Source organism: Pieris napi, chromosome 13, assembly GCF_905475465.1.
Source record: "Pieris napi chromosome 13, ilPieNapi1.2, whole genome shotgun sequence".
NCBI classification, from domain to species: domain Eukaryota; kingdom Metazoa; phylum Arthropoda; class Insecta; order Lepidoptera; family Pieridae; genus Pieris; species Pieris napi.
The window spans coordinates 9,072,706-9,091,993 of NC_062246.1; the positions used below are offsets into that span (position 1 = coordinate 9,072,706).

Here is a 19,288-nt window from a genome sequence, read left to right on the forward strand (position 1 = left end):
AGTATGGTATCCCTAAAAGTTTGTTATATTTTGTGGATTAAACTTACTTGATACTTGATTTTTTACATTGATAGTAACTGTATTTCTATAAAATTCAATACCATACGTATTTAGTATTTTACTATTGATACTTAAAATGACTAGCATTGCATGGAAAACTAAAACTATATTTATTATAAAACACAACTTAATTCCGAATAATCAAATCCTGCGAAAGAAGCGAAATGTTCTATTAAATAAAACAAAGTTTAGGCTATTATACCTTTTGACTATTCGGAAAAAATATATAATAGAAATCATAATAACCTAAGAAATTCAATGAAACTTTTCAAATAATTCAATTATCTTCTTTCATTTGCCAGACTCTAGTAGACATAAAAAAAACATGCGATTCTCATGACAGAATACAAATTTAAAACATTGCTAGAAGTTAGTAGAGCCTAAATGTTATTTTAAACCTCCTAAAGTGATTATCAAAATGTTTACACAGACATTATCTACATGAGCTGATATATATTGGCTAATACTTACAAAAATGATTTAATTTTTGATCTCAATTCGGTATACCTTCTCTAAAACGATCTCGGACAGATAAAGTATTAATTTATCTAAATTTCTATGTGATTTAAATTCTTATAAATAAGTTTAAATATAGTTTTTCATAAGTTAAGTATAAATAGTTATTTCGAGCATTTTGCCGGCCAGTAAAGTTGTAAGTTTTTTGTACCTTTTCTAGTGTAATTTTTTAAATGCAAGGCATTAATATATGTACTTAACGGAGAGTTATTTTTTTTAATTAATTGTGACAACCCAGACGATATTGTAATTAAATTACAGTACTTAATTGAAATAGTTTTTTTTTTTGCTTAAAAATTTATATTTTTCGTTTATTTGAAAATAAGTATTGGAATGTTTTATGAACGTCTGGGTTTGTATTTTTTGCTTCTTGCGTGAGATTTTTTTTTTATGTCACTCCTATAGCGTAAGTGAAGTTGTCTACACTTTAACATTTAAGTTTTTCACAATGCTCAATGTTCTCGCTGTAAACGGTGCTGTTGCCTTAATTAAAACGAATTATATTTTAAAATGGTTTTTTGTTTTATTATACCCCTACAATCCTACATATCGGAAACTATCTAACTATCCTACTTGCGGAAAAGTAAAGTGAAATATATAGGCAAAATCTAACTGACGTTGATTATATTACTGTAATATCTACCATTAGTAGTTTGTAAAGTAATTCAAAGAGTTACTCAAGCTTGTTTCCAGGCTATGCTATTAAGAGGCTTTTGTCGCTAAGCGGAAGTTTTAGACCTGGACGCTTGTTTATGTTTGGTATCCGATTTTCCACCTGAACACCGAATGGTCGGGTCTTCTGCATATCTATCACATGCTCAGTGATATTTCACCCTAAGGTCGAAGACGTATCTCCTTGTAGGTCAAATGCATAACCCCCAAAATATGCCGGATGGAACGCGAAAAAATGACCAGAAACACTCTAACGAAATAAACTATGGTTAGTTTTTACTAAGATGGAGTTTGTATTTTAGTTTAATAGATTATTATAATATTTTGTGACTGACAGAAATAATATAGATACAATTCTATGGTGATATCTTTGGTTATATTTCAACCCCTTGTACAAAAAAAATACCTCTTGTCACCAGCTGTCAAATAAGCATTAAAAGAAATTCAAAGTGCAACAATGTGAGCTGATACTTAGAAATAGCAAAAAAAATATGTAAAAATAAGAAAAACAGAATGGCGTAAGTATTAATTATTTATCATTTTCCGTTTTATTGTTTTTTCTTTTTCAAAGTGATCGCTTTTTATTACGTGACCACGATCGTCGAGATATATCATGCCAACAGCGGTCTGTACAACCCGAATAATTTTCATCGAGAAATAAACTGTTTTAGTTGCGAGGTGTGCGAACATTGCAACTCTTCTATAAACGGACGTGCCGCTATCTATCAAGGCTGTAGTTATCACGATAAATGCAGGAAATGCTGTAAGTCTAAATTTTCATACTCAATCGTTTCGGTGCGAATGTCAATCTTAAATAATGTATTACATAACACGGTTAAATTTATAATAAAAATCCGGTTCGATCTCATAAATTATAAATAGACATAGACAAATCCATTGTGCCAATGTGTAGGTATTTTTCAAGTATTTGATACGCCTAACATATCCGTTTCATTTAGATGTCTGCAGTGAAACCGATCTGCATGGTGCTGAGGTATTTAGAGGTGTCATATTTTGCTCTAGCTGCTCAAAGAGGATATTTCAAGGTATTCATCATTTAGTATGATTCAAAATTTACAAAAATGTTTTTTTTTTCATATAGTAATTTGAACTATACAACGTGTTACCTATTAAGTAAATACAAATTACTTGTGCCAAGGTACCGAGCTCTTCTGTAACTTATATGGTAATAAATACTTGTATGAATTTAATATTAAATAGAAAATTAAGTTAAATCCCCATAACCCCCTTTCGGTAAAAAGAGTATCTACCCTTAACGAAGATTGTTTCGAAGAAAGAAAAAAATTGGTAATTAAAATAAAATTGATTAAAAATTGATAATCTGCCCCCGACTGGAATTCGAACCCAATTCCCCTTAGGTCTCTTTAAGAAAAAGTATTCACACTCTAGTCCCTCAAAGTAAGTCAGCCTTATGTGCCTTCCAACAAGAGACAATTGTAATTTGTAATGTAAGTTTTAAACATTACATCAATAGGTAACACAATGTACACTTATGAACGTCAATAAAGAAATACATATTAAATGCTAAATGCTTCTAATTTTACATTTACTGCCAGTTCTCAAAAGGAGGGCGTAGAACGGACGAGAAAAACTGACAATAAACTCTCCGCCACTCTTTTTAATCGCATCGCCAAGTTTTTTGTTTTACACAATGTTTGTAAGGAACCTTCAACCATGTGACATTATAAGTAATTAATAGTAAAAAAAATGTAGTGAAATCAAAGATTTGTCCTCTATCAGCAGTAGGCAGGGTGAAATAGGAGCACGCACTTACATTCTCGTGGGAACAACACGCACACGCACTTAAGAATATTCCTAAATCATGTTTCAGGTTGCTACTCAGCAAGAAAATCTAAGAACAAACCTAGAAGAAAATCGAGACATATCAAAACTCGACGACACGAAAACGTCATTGAGATTGCCAGACGACATATTAACGAAAGTCGAAGCGATTCTGACTATGAGGAATATAGGTTAAACTGACCTATATTATTGTTTTTAGAGCAGTGTTGGCTGTTAGCTTGCGTTGGCGTATCCTTGCGATTTTACACCGGCTATGTACCAATAGCCTTTTCAATCTATGTATACATTGAATACTCGCGCGGTGAAGGAATGCATCGTGAACAATGCCAAAAAGTCGACATCGTATGTGAGAAAACGAAGGTTGGTGACCTGTTAACATAGTTGACACACCTGTGTCTTCTGTAGTCCTATTATAGGCACCAGCCTCTCACAAAGGTAGTGAATACCTGCAGCATGTTAAGCTGTAAAATGGAATAATATAAAGAAGCAAATAAAACTTTATTATTATTTCCTATTAGAAAAAAAACAAATGATCACGAAACAGATACACAAATCCGAGGCCAAGATCAAGTGTTGTACCCATAGGTTTCTTTTTGTTTTAATCTACATTTTTCATTAATGCACTCCTATTGGTAGTAGCGACGTGTTTTATAGCTGTGGATAATATTACTACACGACTCAAAAAGATTTCTTTTTGAAACAGAAACAGCAGAAACAGCAGTTCCTCAGATTAGTGCGTTCAACAAAGATATATGTAGGTACTGTTATTTACGGTGACGGTTTTTTAGACAATTTACAATGATGACTTTCCAATAAAACCAGTGGCTTTAGGGCGGTTTAAGACTAGCGTATTTTTCTGGGCGTACCTATACGCTCGTTTCAGCATATACGCAGCATAATACGCGCTTCAAAAAACCGGACGCGCGTAATCTAGCATATTTTGGCGTGTTCGCTCGAACCCATGGCATCGTGTCATTATCAACGGTTGTCGCGCTAATACGAGCTTTGAAGCGCGTCAACGCTCGTACGAGTTGCGCGTGGGCCAAAAGGCACGCCTATACGTCTGAAACCGCCCTTAGGTCTGGACCTCGTAGTAGTGTATCTGTTTCGTGATCATTTGTTTCTTCTAATAGGCTAGTGTTCAGCATTCTGTGCCTGACACACTGTCGACTTTTTAGATCTAAGGCCGGTTTCCTCACGATGTTTTCATTAGCCACAAGCGCGCGTATTCAATGTACATAGAATGAAAAGTCCATTGGTTTGCAACCGGGTTTCGAACTTACACTGAAGCCACTAGGCTAAACACTGCCCTGTATAATTATGGCTATGATTATATTATTAAGTAATAAATACCTACTAAAGTCATGGACCCAAGATGACTGAAAAAACTTGTTTGCTAAATATATGTTTAAAAATTCATATATTAAGATATATTTTGCAATAATTAATAATTACTCTTCTAACGTAAATTTATATATATACTATACCATTAATGTACATTCTTCTATGTGATATTTATTAATTTATTTTTAGCAAGTCAACGAAGACAATACCACAACAAAATGTACAAAATAAACAAGTAAGTGTGCATTAAAAAAAAAATTATTAAACATTTTACATCTCTAATACCATTCAATGTTATTGCAGAAAAATATGAAAAAGAACAGTGCCGGTAAGTATTTAGTAACCTATATATCTATATATATATATACATACGTTTTCATATATGTGTACATATGTTTTAATAGCTTTGTTTTGTTCCATTAGTTTTGTCTTATCTATTTTTGTACTTCTTGCTTACCTTATTTAATTCTTTTTCTCACAGTGGTTGCCTGGAAAATATCGCTGAAAAGCGATAAGGCCGCCAGTTACCCTTCTTTGCATATAACTATTTTAGTTGTATTATATTTCTGTTATGAATAACTGTTATGTATGCAACGAAGTGTTAATAAATAAATATAGCTATCAAGCCAAAACAGTTCTACCATCTAATAGAAGTTTAATATTAAACATGTAGCACAAGGAAACAAAATGAATGTACTAAAAAAATGAAATAATCAATTAGATATATATTTATATATGTTTTATATAGATTTTATTATTATTTTATTACAGTTATTATTATTACAGTTGTTAGTGGTTTTTTATTATGTAATAAATAATTACACTATTAATTAAAAAATATATTATTTTAGTATTAGAATTAGGAATCTGTTAATCTTATAATTAAGTCATTGTATTTATTTTTATAGAAATGGGAACAACAACGGACGTAACTCAGGAACTATTAAAACAAATGCATTACCCGACCTTAGAGAAAGAGTAAGAATTTTCTTTTCATTTATATAATAATATGTATATATTGACTTTTATCTTTTGAACTTTTACGCCTAACTCTTCGATATTTGTGCAGATTGTAGTCGGTTTTTTTTATAAAATACAGTAAGTTTTTTAGTGTCATTCAGGTATTCCTTATGAACAAACAAATAACACTTATCCTGTCCTATAGGGAGCAAGCCGCAACATCCGTGAAGCCGAAAAAGTCTAAAAATAAAGAACGAAATCGAGTAAGTCCTAATGAGTCTAATAAAATATATTATCCCACGTTATCATTACATTATCTTCACATAAATATCAAGTTATATAGGATTGTTCAATTCCCTGCACTGTATCAAAGGCCGGCAACGCTCTTGTGAGCCTTCTCGCAATGTGAGTGTGAGTGTCCATGGGCGGTGTTATCACTTAACTGTTATATATAATAAAAAGTATTTTCGCTTTATGACTCCTATATGAATTGTTCGTACCCAGTTTCGGTATAGCTTTTTCACTTACTATAAGTTACTTACGTAATCACTGAATCGCTATTGGCAGATGTAGGCAAGGAATTTCCACTTGAATGGAGTCTTGCCCATGGAGATTTATCGATACACAGCTTCTATTCTATATTAAAATGGCGCTGTTAATTGTTATGGGTTTTTCACACTTTAATATACTAATATATGTTGTATTTGCATTTAAACTAATTATTATTTTTAGAATAAGAGGATTTGCAGCGATCTACGAATTGCAGGTCAATAATTTGTTCTATTCCTTGTAATAATTTTTTTTTTTTTAATAAATTTGTTGATAGTGGTTATTTACCAAGATTTTAAACAAAACACTATAGTATAAACATTTATATTTACACAATATTGACATTTTATTTTAAAAAAATGGTTATACTATGTATGTTAGTTTTTGTATTAATGGTGATCAGTAGTATTTGATTAGTAGTGTTAACAGACCCCAAAAGTAGAGGTTTACATTTTTTAAACTTAAATGCTACATAATAAATAGTACCTACTGATACGCGCTCCACTATGTGGAACCAGCTGCCCACTGAAGTATTTCCGAACCAATTCGACTTAGGGTCCTTCAATAAAAGAGCATATTAATTATTAAAAGGCCGGCAACGCACTTGCGAGCCTTCTGGCAATGTCAGTGTCCTTGGGCAGCGGTATTACTTAACATCAGATGAGCCCCCTGTCCGTTTGTCTCTTACAAAAAAAAACTGATTAAATCAGTTTTTGTTCTTGGTATGATGGTATAATTTGATGAAATTTTAAATATTTTATTCTTAGAACTTGGAACCTCTACGGAAATCGCACACATGGCGTTGAGACAACGATCAGCTGTTCCTATAATTATCAAATCAGAGTTAGTTTCGCAATGGAAATATAATAGATGTTTTAGTTCTCATGAAGTTTTTGCCATACATTAATTTGAGTATTTAATATAAAACGCCTTTCACGTAGACATATAAATAATATTGTCTTAGTTTGTATTTATGTTTGATATACAGTCAAAATCTGTTATACCGACATCGAAGGGACTACTCATATTTGGTCGTAAAAACCGATAGTCGTAACAGCCGATGACGTTGTTATTAAGAACCTAATACAATAGAATTTTGCCGGGACCTATGATTATGGTCATTATAACCGGTATATGAACGATGTCGTAGTAAACGGTTTTGACTGTATATGTTTATTTTATTGGTCAAAAAGTACATTACTTTTAAACTAGAATAATATTGTAGCAACACCATAAACAGTATGATGACAGAACCTATCGTACCCAGAACCCGGGGTTCCTTGACTTGAGAATACTGCCTCTAGGTTGCAGGAAAGGTACACCATCTTTCCTCCATAATATGGTTCTATAATAATAATGATCCTTTTTCCGTTTTAGGACCCGCATGAAAAGGAGCGATTCCAAGAGTCTATGCTTACTTGAACGAGATTCAGGTACCGAAATTGAATCCTCAAGTTTTTTATTGAAAGACTTTCTGTAACTCCCGATACAATGTTGGGTTTTATAAAGCACGATACAGTTAGCGACATCCGCGCTACGGAATACAATATATACACACTACGGATATTGTTCTATCTATATTGCTTACAAAAACCTTGGGGACCTATTGGAACTTGCAGAGTGCTGGCTAAAAATTTCAATTGTCTGAGCTTCCGTATTTCACTGATGTTATTTTATACGACTAGAGTTCAATCCCAGACAAAAGGTACATTAAGTTTAGAAGGCGTAGACTTGCTTATTTTAATTGGTTCGTGTCCATTTACTAAATGTTGAAACATACTCTTTAATGCATAAATATCTCGTTCTCGTGATACAAATTATTGTTGTACGTCTAAAATATTAATAAAAATCATTTATAATTTAAAATATTAGTAAATGAATTCTTTACTTATTTCATAGATCCCACAATAACTGAGTCTGATTATAGTTCGAAAAACTTGCAAAACATGTGAGTATGTTTCCTAAGATTTTATAAATATATAGATCAACTCATACAAATCATTAGCTTCACGAGGTTTTAAGACCTAAGATACCTATTGGAACCAAAATTAATAACAAACCAGACCATCAATCATCAATATTAGATTATAGAATCGGTAAAATAACGTCATACGTTTCGGTGTATAACTATAGTTAACGAATTACATCCGTTGAGTGAACTAACAAAAGTTTTTCTTTTTATTATGTAATTTTGTTTATTCTAATTAATTTCGTTTGTTTATGTTTCGTGTGTAATTTTTCATTTGTTGTGCATTATTGTTGATTTAGGGTTACCTGTTAGGTTAGATTGTCTTTTTATTAATAAAAAATAAGTACAAAAAAAAACAACTAGTCTCCAACTTACGTAATTTTTTATTGTTTTTCTAGACGTTGGCTGGACCGCCGTTTTGGGAGCATTTTAAAAATCCCTTATATTTATTGTAAGTACTTTAGACATACTGTAGTATTATTTTTTCTTGTTTAAACATTGTAAATTAACAAAGCATTGCTGACACAAAAATACCCTAAGGGTTCAACCTTAGTATTTAAAAAGTCACAGTGTACATTTAAAAACAAACTAAAGCCTAGGTGTATCTATTGATTGACTAATATTAAAAACCGGGTTACTTTGACAGTCAGGAAAAATATCTTGGATCGAAGTTCTCTGGTGAGCATGCTAATGTCCAGCGATAGAAAGTCCAGGTAAAAACAAAAAATTAATTGCAATATTATAACGCGTAATTCAATCCCCGCCCCGCATCGTAACGTTTTACAAAAAGAAAAAAATTCGTTACGTAAACTTGAACGCTCCCTAACACTTGCTATTATTAATTTTAAAACATTTAAAAATACTTAAATACAATAAATTATTTAAAAATGTTTTTAAAATTTATGTTTTCTTTTTAGCCGTTTGTTTACCAAACTCAAAACAGTATTTAATGAAGAAATTACCAGGCATCAAAGTGAGTATATCTGAATTATACTTAAATATCTATGTTGTTTCTTATATACTATACCCGTGAATATAAAATCCAAATTGTGTATTGCAAAATGAAAGAAAGAATGACACGTTTCGCGTGACTTGGACTCAAGATGTAGAATCACGAAAGAAACGCGCCATTTTGGTTTTCATCCATTCATGTATTGCTTGAAACAGTCCGTAACTTATCTAATTTTTCCATGGTCATTCTGAAACTGTATATGTAAACTTTCTTTCAGAGCGCGGTTTAAAGAAATTGTTTTCGACGATAAATAGAAAAAAAATTCCGTATAAGTTAGGATGGTATGTATTTTAGATTTGTTTTTAAATTTTAATTTATTTTGTAAGAAATGTAACAACGAAGTCACAGGAGGTACATTTTAATATACATTTTCAATTTGATACCAGAAATATGAAGTAATATATTTTTTTTATTCACGAAAAAATAATATATCCATTTGTGTAGGTACTTTAAAAAGAATTCTAACAAGAACCTTTAAATTTTAATCCGTTTATTATTTTTTTGTTTATCGACACGTTTTACTATTTATATCAGAGAAGTTTAAAATTTGTACAGTTTGTATAGTGATCGTTTGGATTTTTTACAGGTTACCTGTTAAGAACGCTTGCCAACGAAAACCAAGATATAGGTAGAGTATTTAATCTATTTATACTAAGAACTCTTCTTACATTTCTGATATTACGAAGAGCAGCTTTAACGCATATAAAAGGATACACACATAACAGTATATAATTCGACGTTTCAAGTGTTTTTTCAGCAATCGTGGCCAGTGAGATGCATCACTGAAAGTCAGTCACTGACAGACAGTTGACATTTCTTTTTTTTTGGAGTTTATGGCCTGGTATCTAGATTTTTAGGCCATGACAGTTATAATTAGAGTATTGAAATGTTACCATATTAACGCCATCTATTGTCTAACTTTGTATTTGCAATTTTACAAAAATTACTCACTACAAACCTGGTTTCATTTGCAAACCTGATCCAAAAAAAATTTATTTAATTCAGATGCAAACACTACAAAAAATCTCATAGCTACCGGTGTATGCGTGCGCAGGCGATGCGTTTGGCTGGACCAACTGCTAGCGAGTAAGTTACATAGACTTTGTATAAACTAGAAGTTGACACAGACTCTTCAGATTAAATATAGCTGCTGCTAACGCCGAAGTTTGCATCAGCTAAAATACTTTTTCTGTAATCATTATTGTCTATAATGATAACTTTTAAAAATTATGTTTAAAAAATAATTTAAAAAACTCTGGTATCTTTTATTAATAATGGCTTTGTTTTCTTCCTTTATATTAAATATATATTATAGTGATCAATGAATCTTAGAATTTAGAATCTATATATATATAATGAAAATGGTCTTCGTTTGAGGCTCAATCACGCCTACACCACTGATCGTATCGACATGAAACTACCACCATTCGATGCGAAATTTTTCCTAGATGGTTTATGGCTATTATTTATACTATTATTTATTAAATTCCAACGTTCCTTCATTTTTTTATTGCTGTTTTACTTTTATGAAAATTTATCCATACGGACTTCACCGCGGAAACATTCGGGGAGGCTTCCTAGAACCTCTAAACGTCAACATCTGTTAAAAACTCGATTTTCGAAATATTTCAATTTTCTTAGCGGGAAGTTAAAAAGAAGAATAATAAAAATATGAAAAAAAATAAAATAATGAAACATAAAATTTATTTTAATTCGTCCAGCAAAGCGGGCGCGAAACGGCTAGTTTATTATAAATACATATATATACTTTGTTATATTTTTTGTATATATAGGTGAAACTGTGCTTTGTTTATGTTTGAATGTGTATTCCGTTTTTGCCTTTTGTGTTCAATTTAATTGTTTGGATATTGTTTAGTGTGTAGCTGTAGGAATACTGTTGAGCAAATAAATATATTTAATCTCTCTATGGGCGTTACCTCCGATTACATCTGTTTCTTCTGCTAGTTTCCTTGCAAGGCCTGAAGCTGTGGTAAAATTCAGGAGATGGACTTAGCAAAATTGTATGTCAAAAATTTGATTTGATATACCTACGAAAGTACGTAACCCTCTATGTAGTATGCTGTTCGGTCTTGTTTCTGTCTGTCCAGTGTCGCGTCTAAAGGCCGATTTACATTATCTTAGTGTTTAGGAGAGTGCTTTAGTACAACTTGAAAGGCAAGTTCTTTAGCGTAGCGTTTACTAAAGCAAGTAGCGTTTACATGTTTCAACTAAAGTACTATCCTAAAGCACTCTCCTAAACACTAAGATAATGTAAATCGGCCTTAACCCATGCCGGTTTGCACATACACTACACACTATTTATGGTTTCAGATTGGGGGCTTACCGCTCGAAGATGAAGAAAGTTCTTCCTAACAATGCGTTAAAACGTGTGGTAAGCTATAGTAAGTAATTTCTACCAGGCCCTCGTTTCCGATCCATATAGGTGCATGGGGAAGAGAAATCTCTGTTCGTAAACTACTTTTTCATTAGTCACACAATGTTGTGAATATATCTACTTATTAGTTTGACATATATGTCACCGTAAAATTGTAAAAACCGTTAGATTGTAATCTATCTCGCGAGATTATAAACTGTCGAAAGATTGTGAACCTCAACGAACTGCTTACAAATTAACGTATTATTATTCGGTAGTTATATGAAATTGTTGGGAAGTAAAATTAATCTGTAATTGACCAAAGAAGTTTGAATGATAACTAAGTTAGTGTAGTACAATCTACCGAATAATTATACGTTAAATTGTAAGCAGTACGTTGAGGTTCACAATCTTTCGACAGTTTATAATCTCGCGAGATAGATTACAATCTAACGGTTTTTACAATTTTACGTTAACATATACTTTATACTTTTATGTAACGTTAACCCAAAAATGCTCAAATTGTGGGTAGGACCCAAAGTTTCCACTCGATAACGTATGTTTATCTTAAAATATCTCTATTATTTAATTCTATCGGTACTATTTATTTATCCATAGTTTTCATACAGTCAAACGCTGATTATTTATTAATTTATTGGCCCTATGTTGCCCGTTCTAGATGGTTTTTTCACGATATGTTTGTCTGTGATACATATGTTAGAGCATGAACTATATATATGTAATTTATCTAGTTGGAGTCTTAATTTTTTTTTCTTTTGGTTATAAATTGATTTATAAGAATATTTAATATAATAATGGCGCTACAACCTTTTAGGTCTGGGCCTCAGATTTCTGTATCTGCCATGATTATTTCCAATAGGCAAGTAGGTGATCAGCCTTCTGAGCTTGACACATATCGAGGCAATCCGGTTACCTCACTTTCATTGGTGCACAGGAATCGAACCTACACCCCAGGGATGACAATCTCACGTTGAAACCACTAGGTCAACATTGCTGGACTCAAGGAAACTTTATAATAAAATAAAATGGCATTTCAGATCGTCACTACGAAACAATGTTGATGATGCAAGCTGGGAACCTAAATCCACATAAAAATTAGATCCATAAAAATGTAAAACGGGAAAATATATGTTTGGAAATATTATGTTTTTTTGTTGTTAGAGCTTATCGGTTGCCGCAACTCGTGGGTGATCTAGGTTATATACTATGCAACTTGTTATGAGTATATACTTCACGGTATTAACCTCCTTTTTCTACTTTTTTTTTGTAAAGACAATTCACACCAATTAACCTAGTCCCATGCTAAGCTAGTGAAGCTCGTGTTATGGGTACTAGGCAACGGATATACATATTATAGATAGATAGACACATAAATACATATTTTAAACACCCAAGACCTAAGCACAACACCAAATGCTCATCACATCGATGTTCGTCTCAGCCGGGGATCGAACCCGGGATTCGCAGTCAAGGGTACTAACCACTAGACCAATGAGTCGTCATATGAATACATATTACATATATTTAGAATGAAAATGTTTTACGCAGAATATAATTCAACCCTGAATACTGAATATCTGATATCTATGGTAATTGGTAGTTCAGTATTTCAGATTACATAGGTGTCTAACATTGCGTAATTTTTGAAGTTATATATAATTCTTTTGGCGCGATATGGAAAAATGATGAGAGTAAATTTTCACGATGCCCGCGCACACAGTCACAAAAAACCGACACCCTGAAGTTAGCTATAGTCAACATTTTAGTTTTTTCTATTGTTAGTGTCGTTTTTTTGTTTTTCACAAACGTAGGATTAATTTTTTGAAAATATTTTTATCTTTTTTATAACTTCTAACGCGTGTACCTACACACATGTGTTTTTTTTTTTTCAGAAACGACGAGATTTTTTTTTAACTCAAACTTGTTTAAAATAAAAAGATCGTAAATGTATTTAATTTATTTAATTAAAAATATATCTCGACCTAATGTCAACTTAAATAAGTACTTTTTACTAAAAAAATATGGTGGGGATGTTGGTATTTTTTTAAGGAATTTTACATTAAGTTTAATAGTGCATTATTATCTTAGAATATTTTTTAAACCAACGATATAAGACGTTTTGTTTTTTGTTAACTTATTTTAGTCTAAATTTTATAATTATATAGCTTATATGTAGTTGTCATCAGCTGGAGCTCGCTTGTAGAACGCCCTGGATACATCGATGGGCCCTCGAAGACCACACCTTGAGAAGTAGCCATGTTTCCACAACATCATGAGTCCGAAGACAATTGGAACTGCTAATAAGACACCTAGAAAAAAGGACATAAGATATTTAATAGGAATATTTATATTCATTCTATTTGTTATACAAAGACTTTCAGGCCGTTAGTTAAACGACGCCGATTAGTTAAAAGGCTAGGCTGTTAATTGAACGGCTAATTAAGCTAGTTGGCTGCGACATATATATTATATATGTCACCGTAAAATTGTAAACACTGTTAGATTGTAATCTATCTCGCAAGATTGTGAACCTCAACGCACTGCTTACAATTTAACGTATTATTATTCGGTAGATTGTAATCTATCGAAGTGAAACCGTCAAATTGTGAAACGGATCGCACCTCGCGCGCTGATTGGTTGAAAGGAATATGCCCCGCGCCACCATATTTGTTTGTTAATTAAGTTACTTTTTCATAATATCTAATTATAATACATAATATAATATAACTCCTGTATCTTTTTCATAATATCCACTAGATTTGCGTTTGATCTACGACTTTTGGCCACCCTGTATAATAAAATAAAAACATTTTTTCCGAAATCTCTATTGTAGGAGCCCCTATTAGCCTTCCCCTAAATCCGGCCCTTTAACTCCTATAAATTTCGTTCAAACCTGACAGACGCTTTCATTTTATAAACTTGAGTTTGTAATTGTATGTATTTGATAGTTACACACTATCTCTGATGACTCTCGATGATTCATTAAGATAAGTAAGCCGTACGTAAGCCTTACCTATAAGGGTCCCCAAAAGCATGGCACCATCCCTCTCTGGCCGATGCCCATACTTGTCTACACAACGCATAGTGCGATGGATATCATGGAGATGCTTCATCGTGTAACCTCGCATTTCTATCGGCTCTTGGCAACTGAAATTATAGATTATAACATAAATTAATCAGAAAATAGTAGTGTGAATGATACCAGATTTTTGTGAATAAAAGGGCAGGACGCTCATGTCTTTGTAAACAATTAACTCAAGAATATGTAATATGTATTAAAAAGTAATAATTAGATGTTATTTGTAATGTATATGTATTTAAAAATATTATAAGAGACTACCAAATATAACAGATTTGTGTATCGTAAATATTTTTTTTAAAAGGCCAACTGCTTTGAAAGAACAAAAAATGATGAAAATATAATAGGTCAATATTTTATGTATGCTTACATCATATTTTCAGAGGAATTAGTATTCTTCCTTTCCACGACAGGTACCAATATATCCACCATCCACTGAGTGGAGCAGTCACATAGGTAAGGGTTATTCGTAATATCTACTTTTTCCAAAAGGTCCCAACGGGAGAGAAAACCACGGTCTACCTCTGATAGGTTGTTTGATTGAAGATACAACTGAAAATTAAGGTTTTCTTCAATTATCTCCAACTTTTCTTTGAAAATAGCTGTGAGAACGTAAATAATCACGATATGTGGACAATATATTTTAAAGGTTTTAAAGTTAAATGTTAAACCATCAACGTGGTTTAATTTGTCGTCACGCAAAATACGTCCATTATGTTTATCAAAAGCAAAATCCACCATATTGCTTTTCCCAAAGTAATAACGAGTAACAGTTGGTTTCTACAAAATAAGTTTGATATTTAAATTGACGCAAATTTATAATTTGGGCTTCTAAAATCTTCTTGTGCAACAATAGTAAAATATTAAGCATTTATTAGAATGTTTTCACTTACTTCCTTAATTAGGGGCCAGTCATATGTTTCTCCAATATCATCCGATCTGGCCAGGGCTTTAGGGTCAATGTAGCTCAGTTGAGGGTTACAACACATGTGCAATCTCTGTATGGTCTCTAGGCCTGCGAGTGCCCCTGCACCTATACGCTGAAGCTTACGCATGTTACACATATGTAGCTCTTGAAGCTTGCGGAGACGGGGAAAACCACTGAAACATTTGTCCTCAAATTATTAATTTCATACAATTTTTCTTGGACTCAATTCCCGGCGAAACAATAATTCTTTCAGTAGGGCACAAAGGACTGGGTATTATTTTTTTAGAATACAACTACACTTAAAATCTGTTATAACAACATCAAAGGGCCTACGCATATTTGGTCGTAAAAAACGATCGTCTTAATAGCCGATGACGTTTTTATTAAGTACCTAATACAATAGAATTCAGCCGAGACCTTTGATTTTGGTCAATATAAGCGGTATGTTGTTCTAAACGATGTCGTCGTAAACGGTTTTGACTGTATTTATGTGACGGTGGAACACACGTTGATCACAATTTCTCCGTCCAACGAAACGTCGACATTCATTACAATACTTTTATAAATAGAAGAACTAATGAATCAAAGATAAAGAGAAGATAATATACAAAGCATAATAATTGGTTTACAATGTTAAGGTGATAGATACATCATATTGTAGTCACAGACATATTGTGTCTGTCATGAGGTTATACGGGTTTTCGAAACAATGATTTATTAGTAGATAGAGTTGTAGTATTAATTTCATGGTTGTCGACTTTCATCGAAATCAATTTTAAGTGGAATACAATTTCGGGCTTTCAGTTGGCAATTTTAGTCTGCATGTTGAAGTCAGATGCAGGTAAAAACTAGACTAAAATTAATAAAAAACAATATTGTTTAGAGGCCCTTGACTAGACTAATTTTGCAGCCGTGAACCAATATTGCATTATAAATCTTTATAGCCTATCGATTTCAAGCGAAATAAAATAATACAAATCAACGTACGGGTGATCTTCACTGTTAACGTCCAGTTCTGTGATAGGATTCTGGTTCAAGTTCAAATAAATCAAATTCTTCGTCTCCTCCAGCTCTAAAGGCACAGCTGTTAGCTTGTTGTCGCTTAGATCTAGGCGTTCCAGGTACCGCGGTGTATGAAGGAATTTTTCGGGAATGTCTGGTAATTGGCAGGACCGCATACGAAGAACCTATAACCACGTATTTATCCGATTTATCTAATGTGTACATGTCCAGGACATAGCAAAGTGCCATCTATATTTATTACAAAATAACTCAGCAGGTACAATTCATGGCATGATGCTATTCGACACTAGGTGGCATGCATTGATTTCGTAATACGATTAAAAGATGGCAGCATAAGTCGTATTTAAATGATAAGATTCTGCTAGTAATGTAACTTTGTCGTATTGTTTGTAAATGATAAAATGACAAAATGATAACTTCATTGTTATAAACCTATAAATAACTGGAATCTTAGTGAACATTCTTCTTTATTTTCAAAGTGAATGTAAATTGCGATCTTAGAAAAAAAGCATCGTATTTATTTACACTGCATGACATTTAGTTAATTAAGTACTGGAATAACATACCTTCAGCATAGGAAGACTAGAAATTGCAATTACAGTTACATGGTCAATCGTGGTCAGGGGATTGCCACTTAAATCCAACTCAGTTAACTCCGGTAAATGCTCAAAGAGATCCTGGTTTAGACTATGCAGGTCATTGTATGCCAAGCTCAGAGTCCTCATGGATGCAAGAGGCTCGTATTCTTCTGGAGAATAGCGGCCCTGGAAGCAAAGCAATTGATTTTATTATGAAATGTGAATCCATTATTGTCTTTAAACATGTTGAAAAAATAACGATTTACATTTTTATACGTTTAAAAAGACGTATGAGAAATTCAGTTACTTTAAAATCATTCCTGCGGGCTGTGATATTTTTCGCATAGGACAGGAGACAAACCGACAATCTCCTAATTTACACAGCTTAAGCACGATAGGACGTCTCGGCGTGCCTTATTAGTTCTATATTACCGAAATCCACTACAACTCACAATATAACATTCAATTTTATCTTACCTCAAAAGCATGTGGACTAAGTTTCGCCGACGTGAGTTTGTTATGACTTAGATCTAGAACTTTCATAGACTGAAGATCCTTAAAACTAGCATTCTCAATAATCTCAATACTATTCCGTGATAAATTGAGAATTTCAACGGGAAACTGCGCGAACGCAGTTACATTTGTGATTGAGTTGTCACTCAAATCTATTATTTTTGGTTTGAATTCTGCAACATCTGAAAGAAAGTGTATCTTACTATTAAGTCAAAATTGAATTAAGTCAAATTAATTATTTATATAACATTTTCTACATCAAAATGTTTCACGGATTTTCAGAAAAAAGGCGAGACTTTCACTTTTTTATATATTTTTTATAAAAAATGCAAGAATTCCACTCATGGAATCGAAGCTTAAGCTTCTAAGTTCTACTCTGTGGGTATGCACTAACCACTTAGCAACTACACTTAACTATCGTCTTTTGTTTGACAACAAAACAAGTATTGAAGTGCACATTTAAATGTTTATTATTTATAGCCGTACTAACAAGGCCACACATAAGAAGGGAGAAGAAAAGCAACTTAGACAAACTAGAACGAATGTGGCCTCGATAATAGGTGTGGACGGCGAGCGCAAACAATATTACAATATATATCATCTATAACTTTACATAGAGAAAAATTACAAAAAAGACTAAAAATTTGTAAATAATGGAACCTAAACTTAAACTTAGGGCTAAGCGGAACTGCTATATGTCAAAACTAAAAGCAAAAAACAATTAAATTGTTAATGCCTCCATAAGAAATTAAGTCATTTTTTTTAAACTTACCAGTCCACTCCTTTTTAGTAAAAAACGTAGTGAGACTTTGATCGAAGCAGTTTATCTTTTCATCTTTGCAGATACACTTTCTGCAAATTCCCGTCTGTTTCCACACTGGATTCTTTGATATTGTTTCATTAGATTTTTCTGAATATAAAACAAATAAAATATCATAACATATACAATATGTGAAGCGTTCATTGCTATTAAAATATTTCTTATTGTAAAACAATAGTGTTTTATGTACCTGGTGTGTCATCGCCATAAACTCCAATAAGACCAATGATAACAACAATAAATATACCACGGACACTCATGGTTACCTGTAATAGATAAATTGTATTTAGAGATAATTATTTAAAGGTAAAATTGTATGATATAATTTATTCATGAAACTTAAACATATCAATCATAATAATAAATATATAAGATATTTTAATATTCGGCCATTATATCAACGTTTGGCTTATTTTTCGTTGATTAAGACTAGATTAGGTGTATCATATCATATCAGTAAGGTATAATTAGGTCGCCTACAGTCAATCATTGGACCGTTTTAAATTTTAGGACATCAGTATTACATAGTGTTCGGTTACTAAGAAAGATGAAGAAAATGTATATAATTCGACGCAGTGCTTGGAATAAACTCTATATTTATTTATATAAAATAAGTATTACTTTAAAAACTACATAAATAATATTATAGTTTTAACAAAAGAAAAAGTAAATGTAAATATTTACCGATTTATTGACTCTAAATCCACAAATACATCACAAAAACTCCAATCTGACTGAGCATCAAATGTTTTTAACAAAATGGCTGGCAATCTTATCTTTAGAGGGGTATCTTATCTACGTTGTATGGTGAGAGAAACACCGAATCGCGATTTCAAACGAGAAGCGTTTAATCGCTCTTAGATTAAATCACAATAAAGCGAGTTTATAATTTTGTATAAAAAGGAAAAGATTAGGAAGAATGGGTGATTATTGACATTAATTAGTATATTAAATAGTTTGTACTTTACGCTCATAGTTTAAGTAAAAAAATTGTTATAACAAATCTTGTGATAGTTTCAAAGCAACATGAGATATATATGAATATA

General features: G+C 32.3%; 2 protein-coding genes across 3 annotated transcripts; one reads left to right on the top strand and one right to left on the bottom strand.

The window, feature by feature from the left end:
- Nucleotides 1–1,631: 1,631 nt before the first annotated feature.
- Nucleotides 1,632–12,442, top strand: LOC125055359. 2 transcript variants are annotated; one of them, XM_047657787.1, is made up of 20 exons: nucleotides 1,632–1,766; nucleotides 1,920–2,011; nucleotides 2,208–2,294; nucleotides 3,101–3,242; nucleotides 4,606–4,651; nucleotides 4,720–4,744; nucleotides 5,325–5,394; nucleotides 5,582–5,639; nucleotides 6,109–6,142; nucleotides 6,693–6,768; nucleotides 7,303–7,358; nucleotides 7,825–7,873; nucleotides 8,293–8,345; nucleotides 8,541–8,607; nucleotides 8,812–8,867; nucleotides 9,124–9,187; nucleotides 9,493–9,534; nucleotides 9,912–9,992; nucleotides 11,238–11,308; nucleotides 12,339–12,442. In XM_047657787.1, the coding sequence occupies exons 1-20, from the start codon at nucleotides 1,762–1,764 to the stop codon at nucleotides 12,398–12,400; spliced, it is 1,236 nt and encodes a 411-aa protein (XP_047513743.1). In that variant the 5' UTR covers nucleotides 1,632–1,761; the 3' UTR covers nucleotides 12,401–12,442. The 2 variants fall into 2 exon arrangements, with proteins under 2 accessions (XP_047513743.1, XP_047513744.1); XM_047657788.1 differs by having other exon boundaries at nucleotides 11,238–11,298.
- An 801-nt stretch (nucleotides 12,443–13,243) lies between these two features.
- On the bottom strand, nucleotides 13,244–19,026 carry LOC125055541 (leucine-rich repeat neuronal protein 3-like). Its single transcript, XM_047658004.1, has 10 exons — nucleotides 18,927–19,026; nucleotides 18,433–18,508; nucleotides 18,195–18,332; nucleotides 17,387–17,604; nucleotides 16,898–17,095; nucleotides 16,296–16,495; nucleotides 15,274–15,481; nucleotides 14,751–14,932; nucleotides 14,315–14,448; nucleotides 13,244–13,610 (listed from the first exon to the last, which is right to left on the bottom strand). Exons 2-10 carry the CDS (start codon nucleotides 18,500–18,502, stop codon nucleotides 13,468–13,470), a joined length of 1,491 nt encoding a protein of 496 aa, XP_047513960.1. The 5' UTR covers nucleotides 18,503–18,508; nucleotides 18,927–19,026; the 3' UTR covers nucleotides 13,244–13,467.
- Between the last annotated feature and the right edge of the window lie 262 nt (nucleotides 19,027–19,288).

What these genes read in the sequence shown, in the direction of transcription:
- LOC125055359 (XM_047657787.1), top strand. An exon ending in AAAATGTACAAAATAAACAA is followed by an intron (nt 4,652 to 4,719) that starts GTAAGTGTGCAT and finishes ATGTTATTGCAG; the next exon opens with AAAAATATGAAAAAGAACAG. An exon ending in CCTATAATTATCAAATCAGA is followed by an intron (nt 6,769 to 7,302) that starts GTTAGTTTCGCA and finishes TTTCCGTTTTAG; the next exon opens with GACCCGCATGAAAAGGAGCG.
- LOC125055541 (XM_047658004.1), bottom strand. Translation starts at nt 18,502, where the DNA reads ATGAGTGTCCGTGGTATATTTATTGTTGTTATCATTGGTCTTATTGGA. An exon ending in TTATGGCGATGACACACCAG is followed by an intron (nt 18,333 to 18,432) that starts GTACATAAAACA and finishes TTTTATATTCAG; the next exon opens with AAAAATCTAATGAAACAATA. An exon ending in GCTTTTGGGGACCCTTATAG is followed by an intron (nt 13,611 to 14,314) that starts GTAAGGCTTACG and finishes CCTTTTTTCTAG; the next exon opens with GTGTCTTATTAGCAGTTCCA.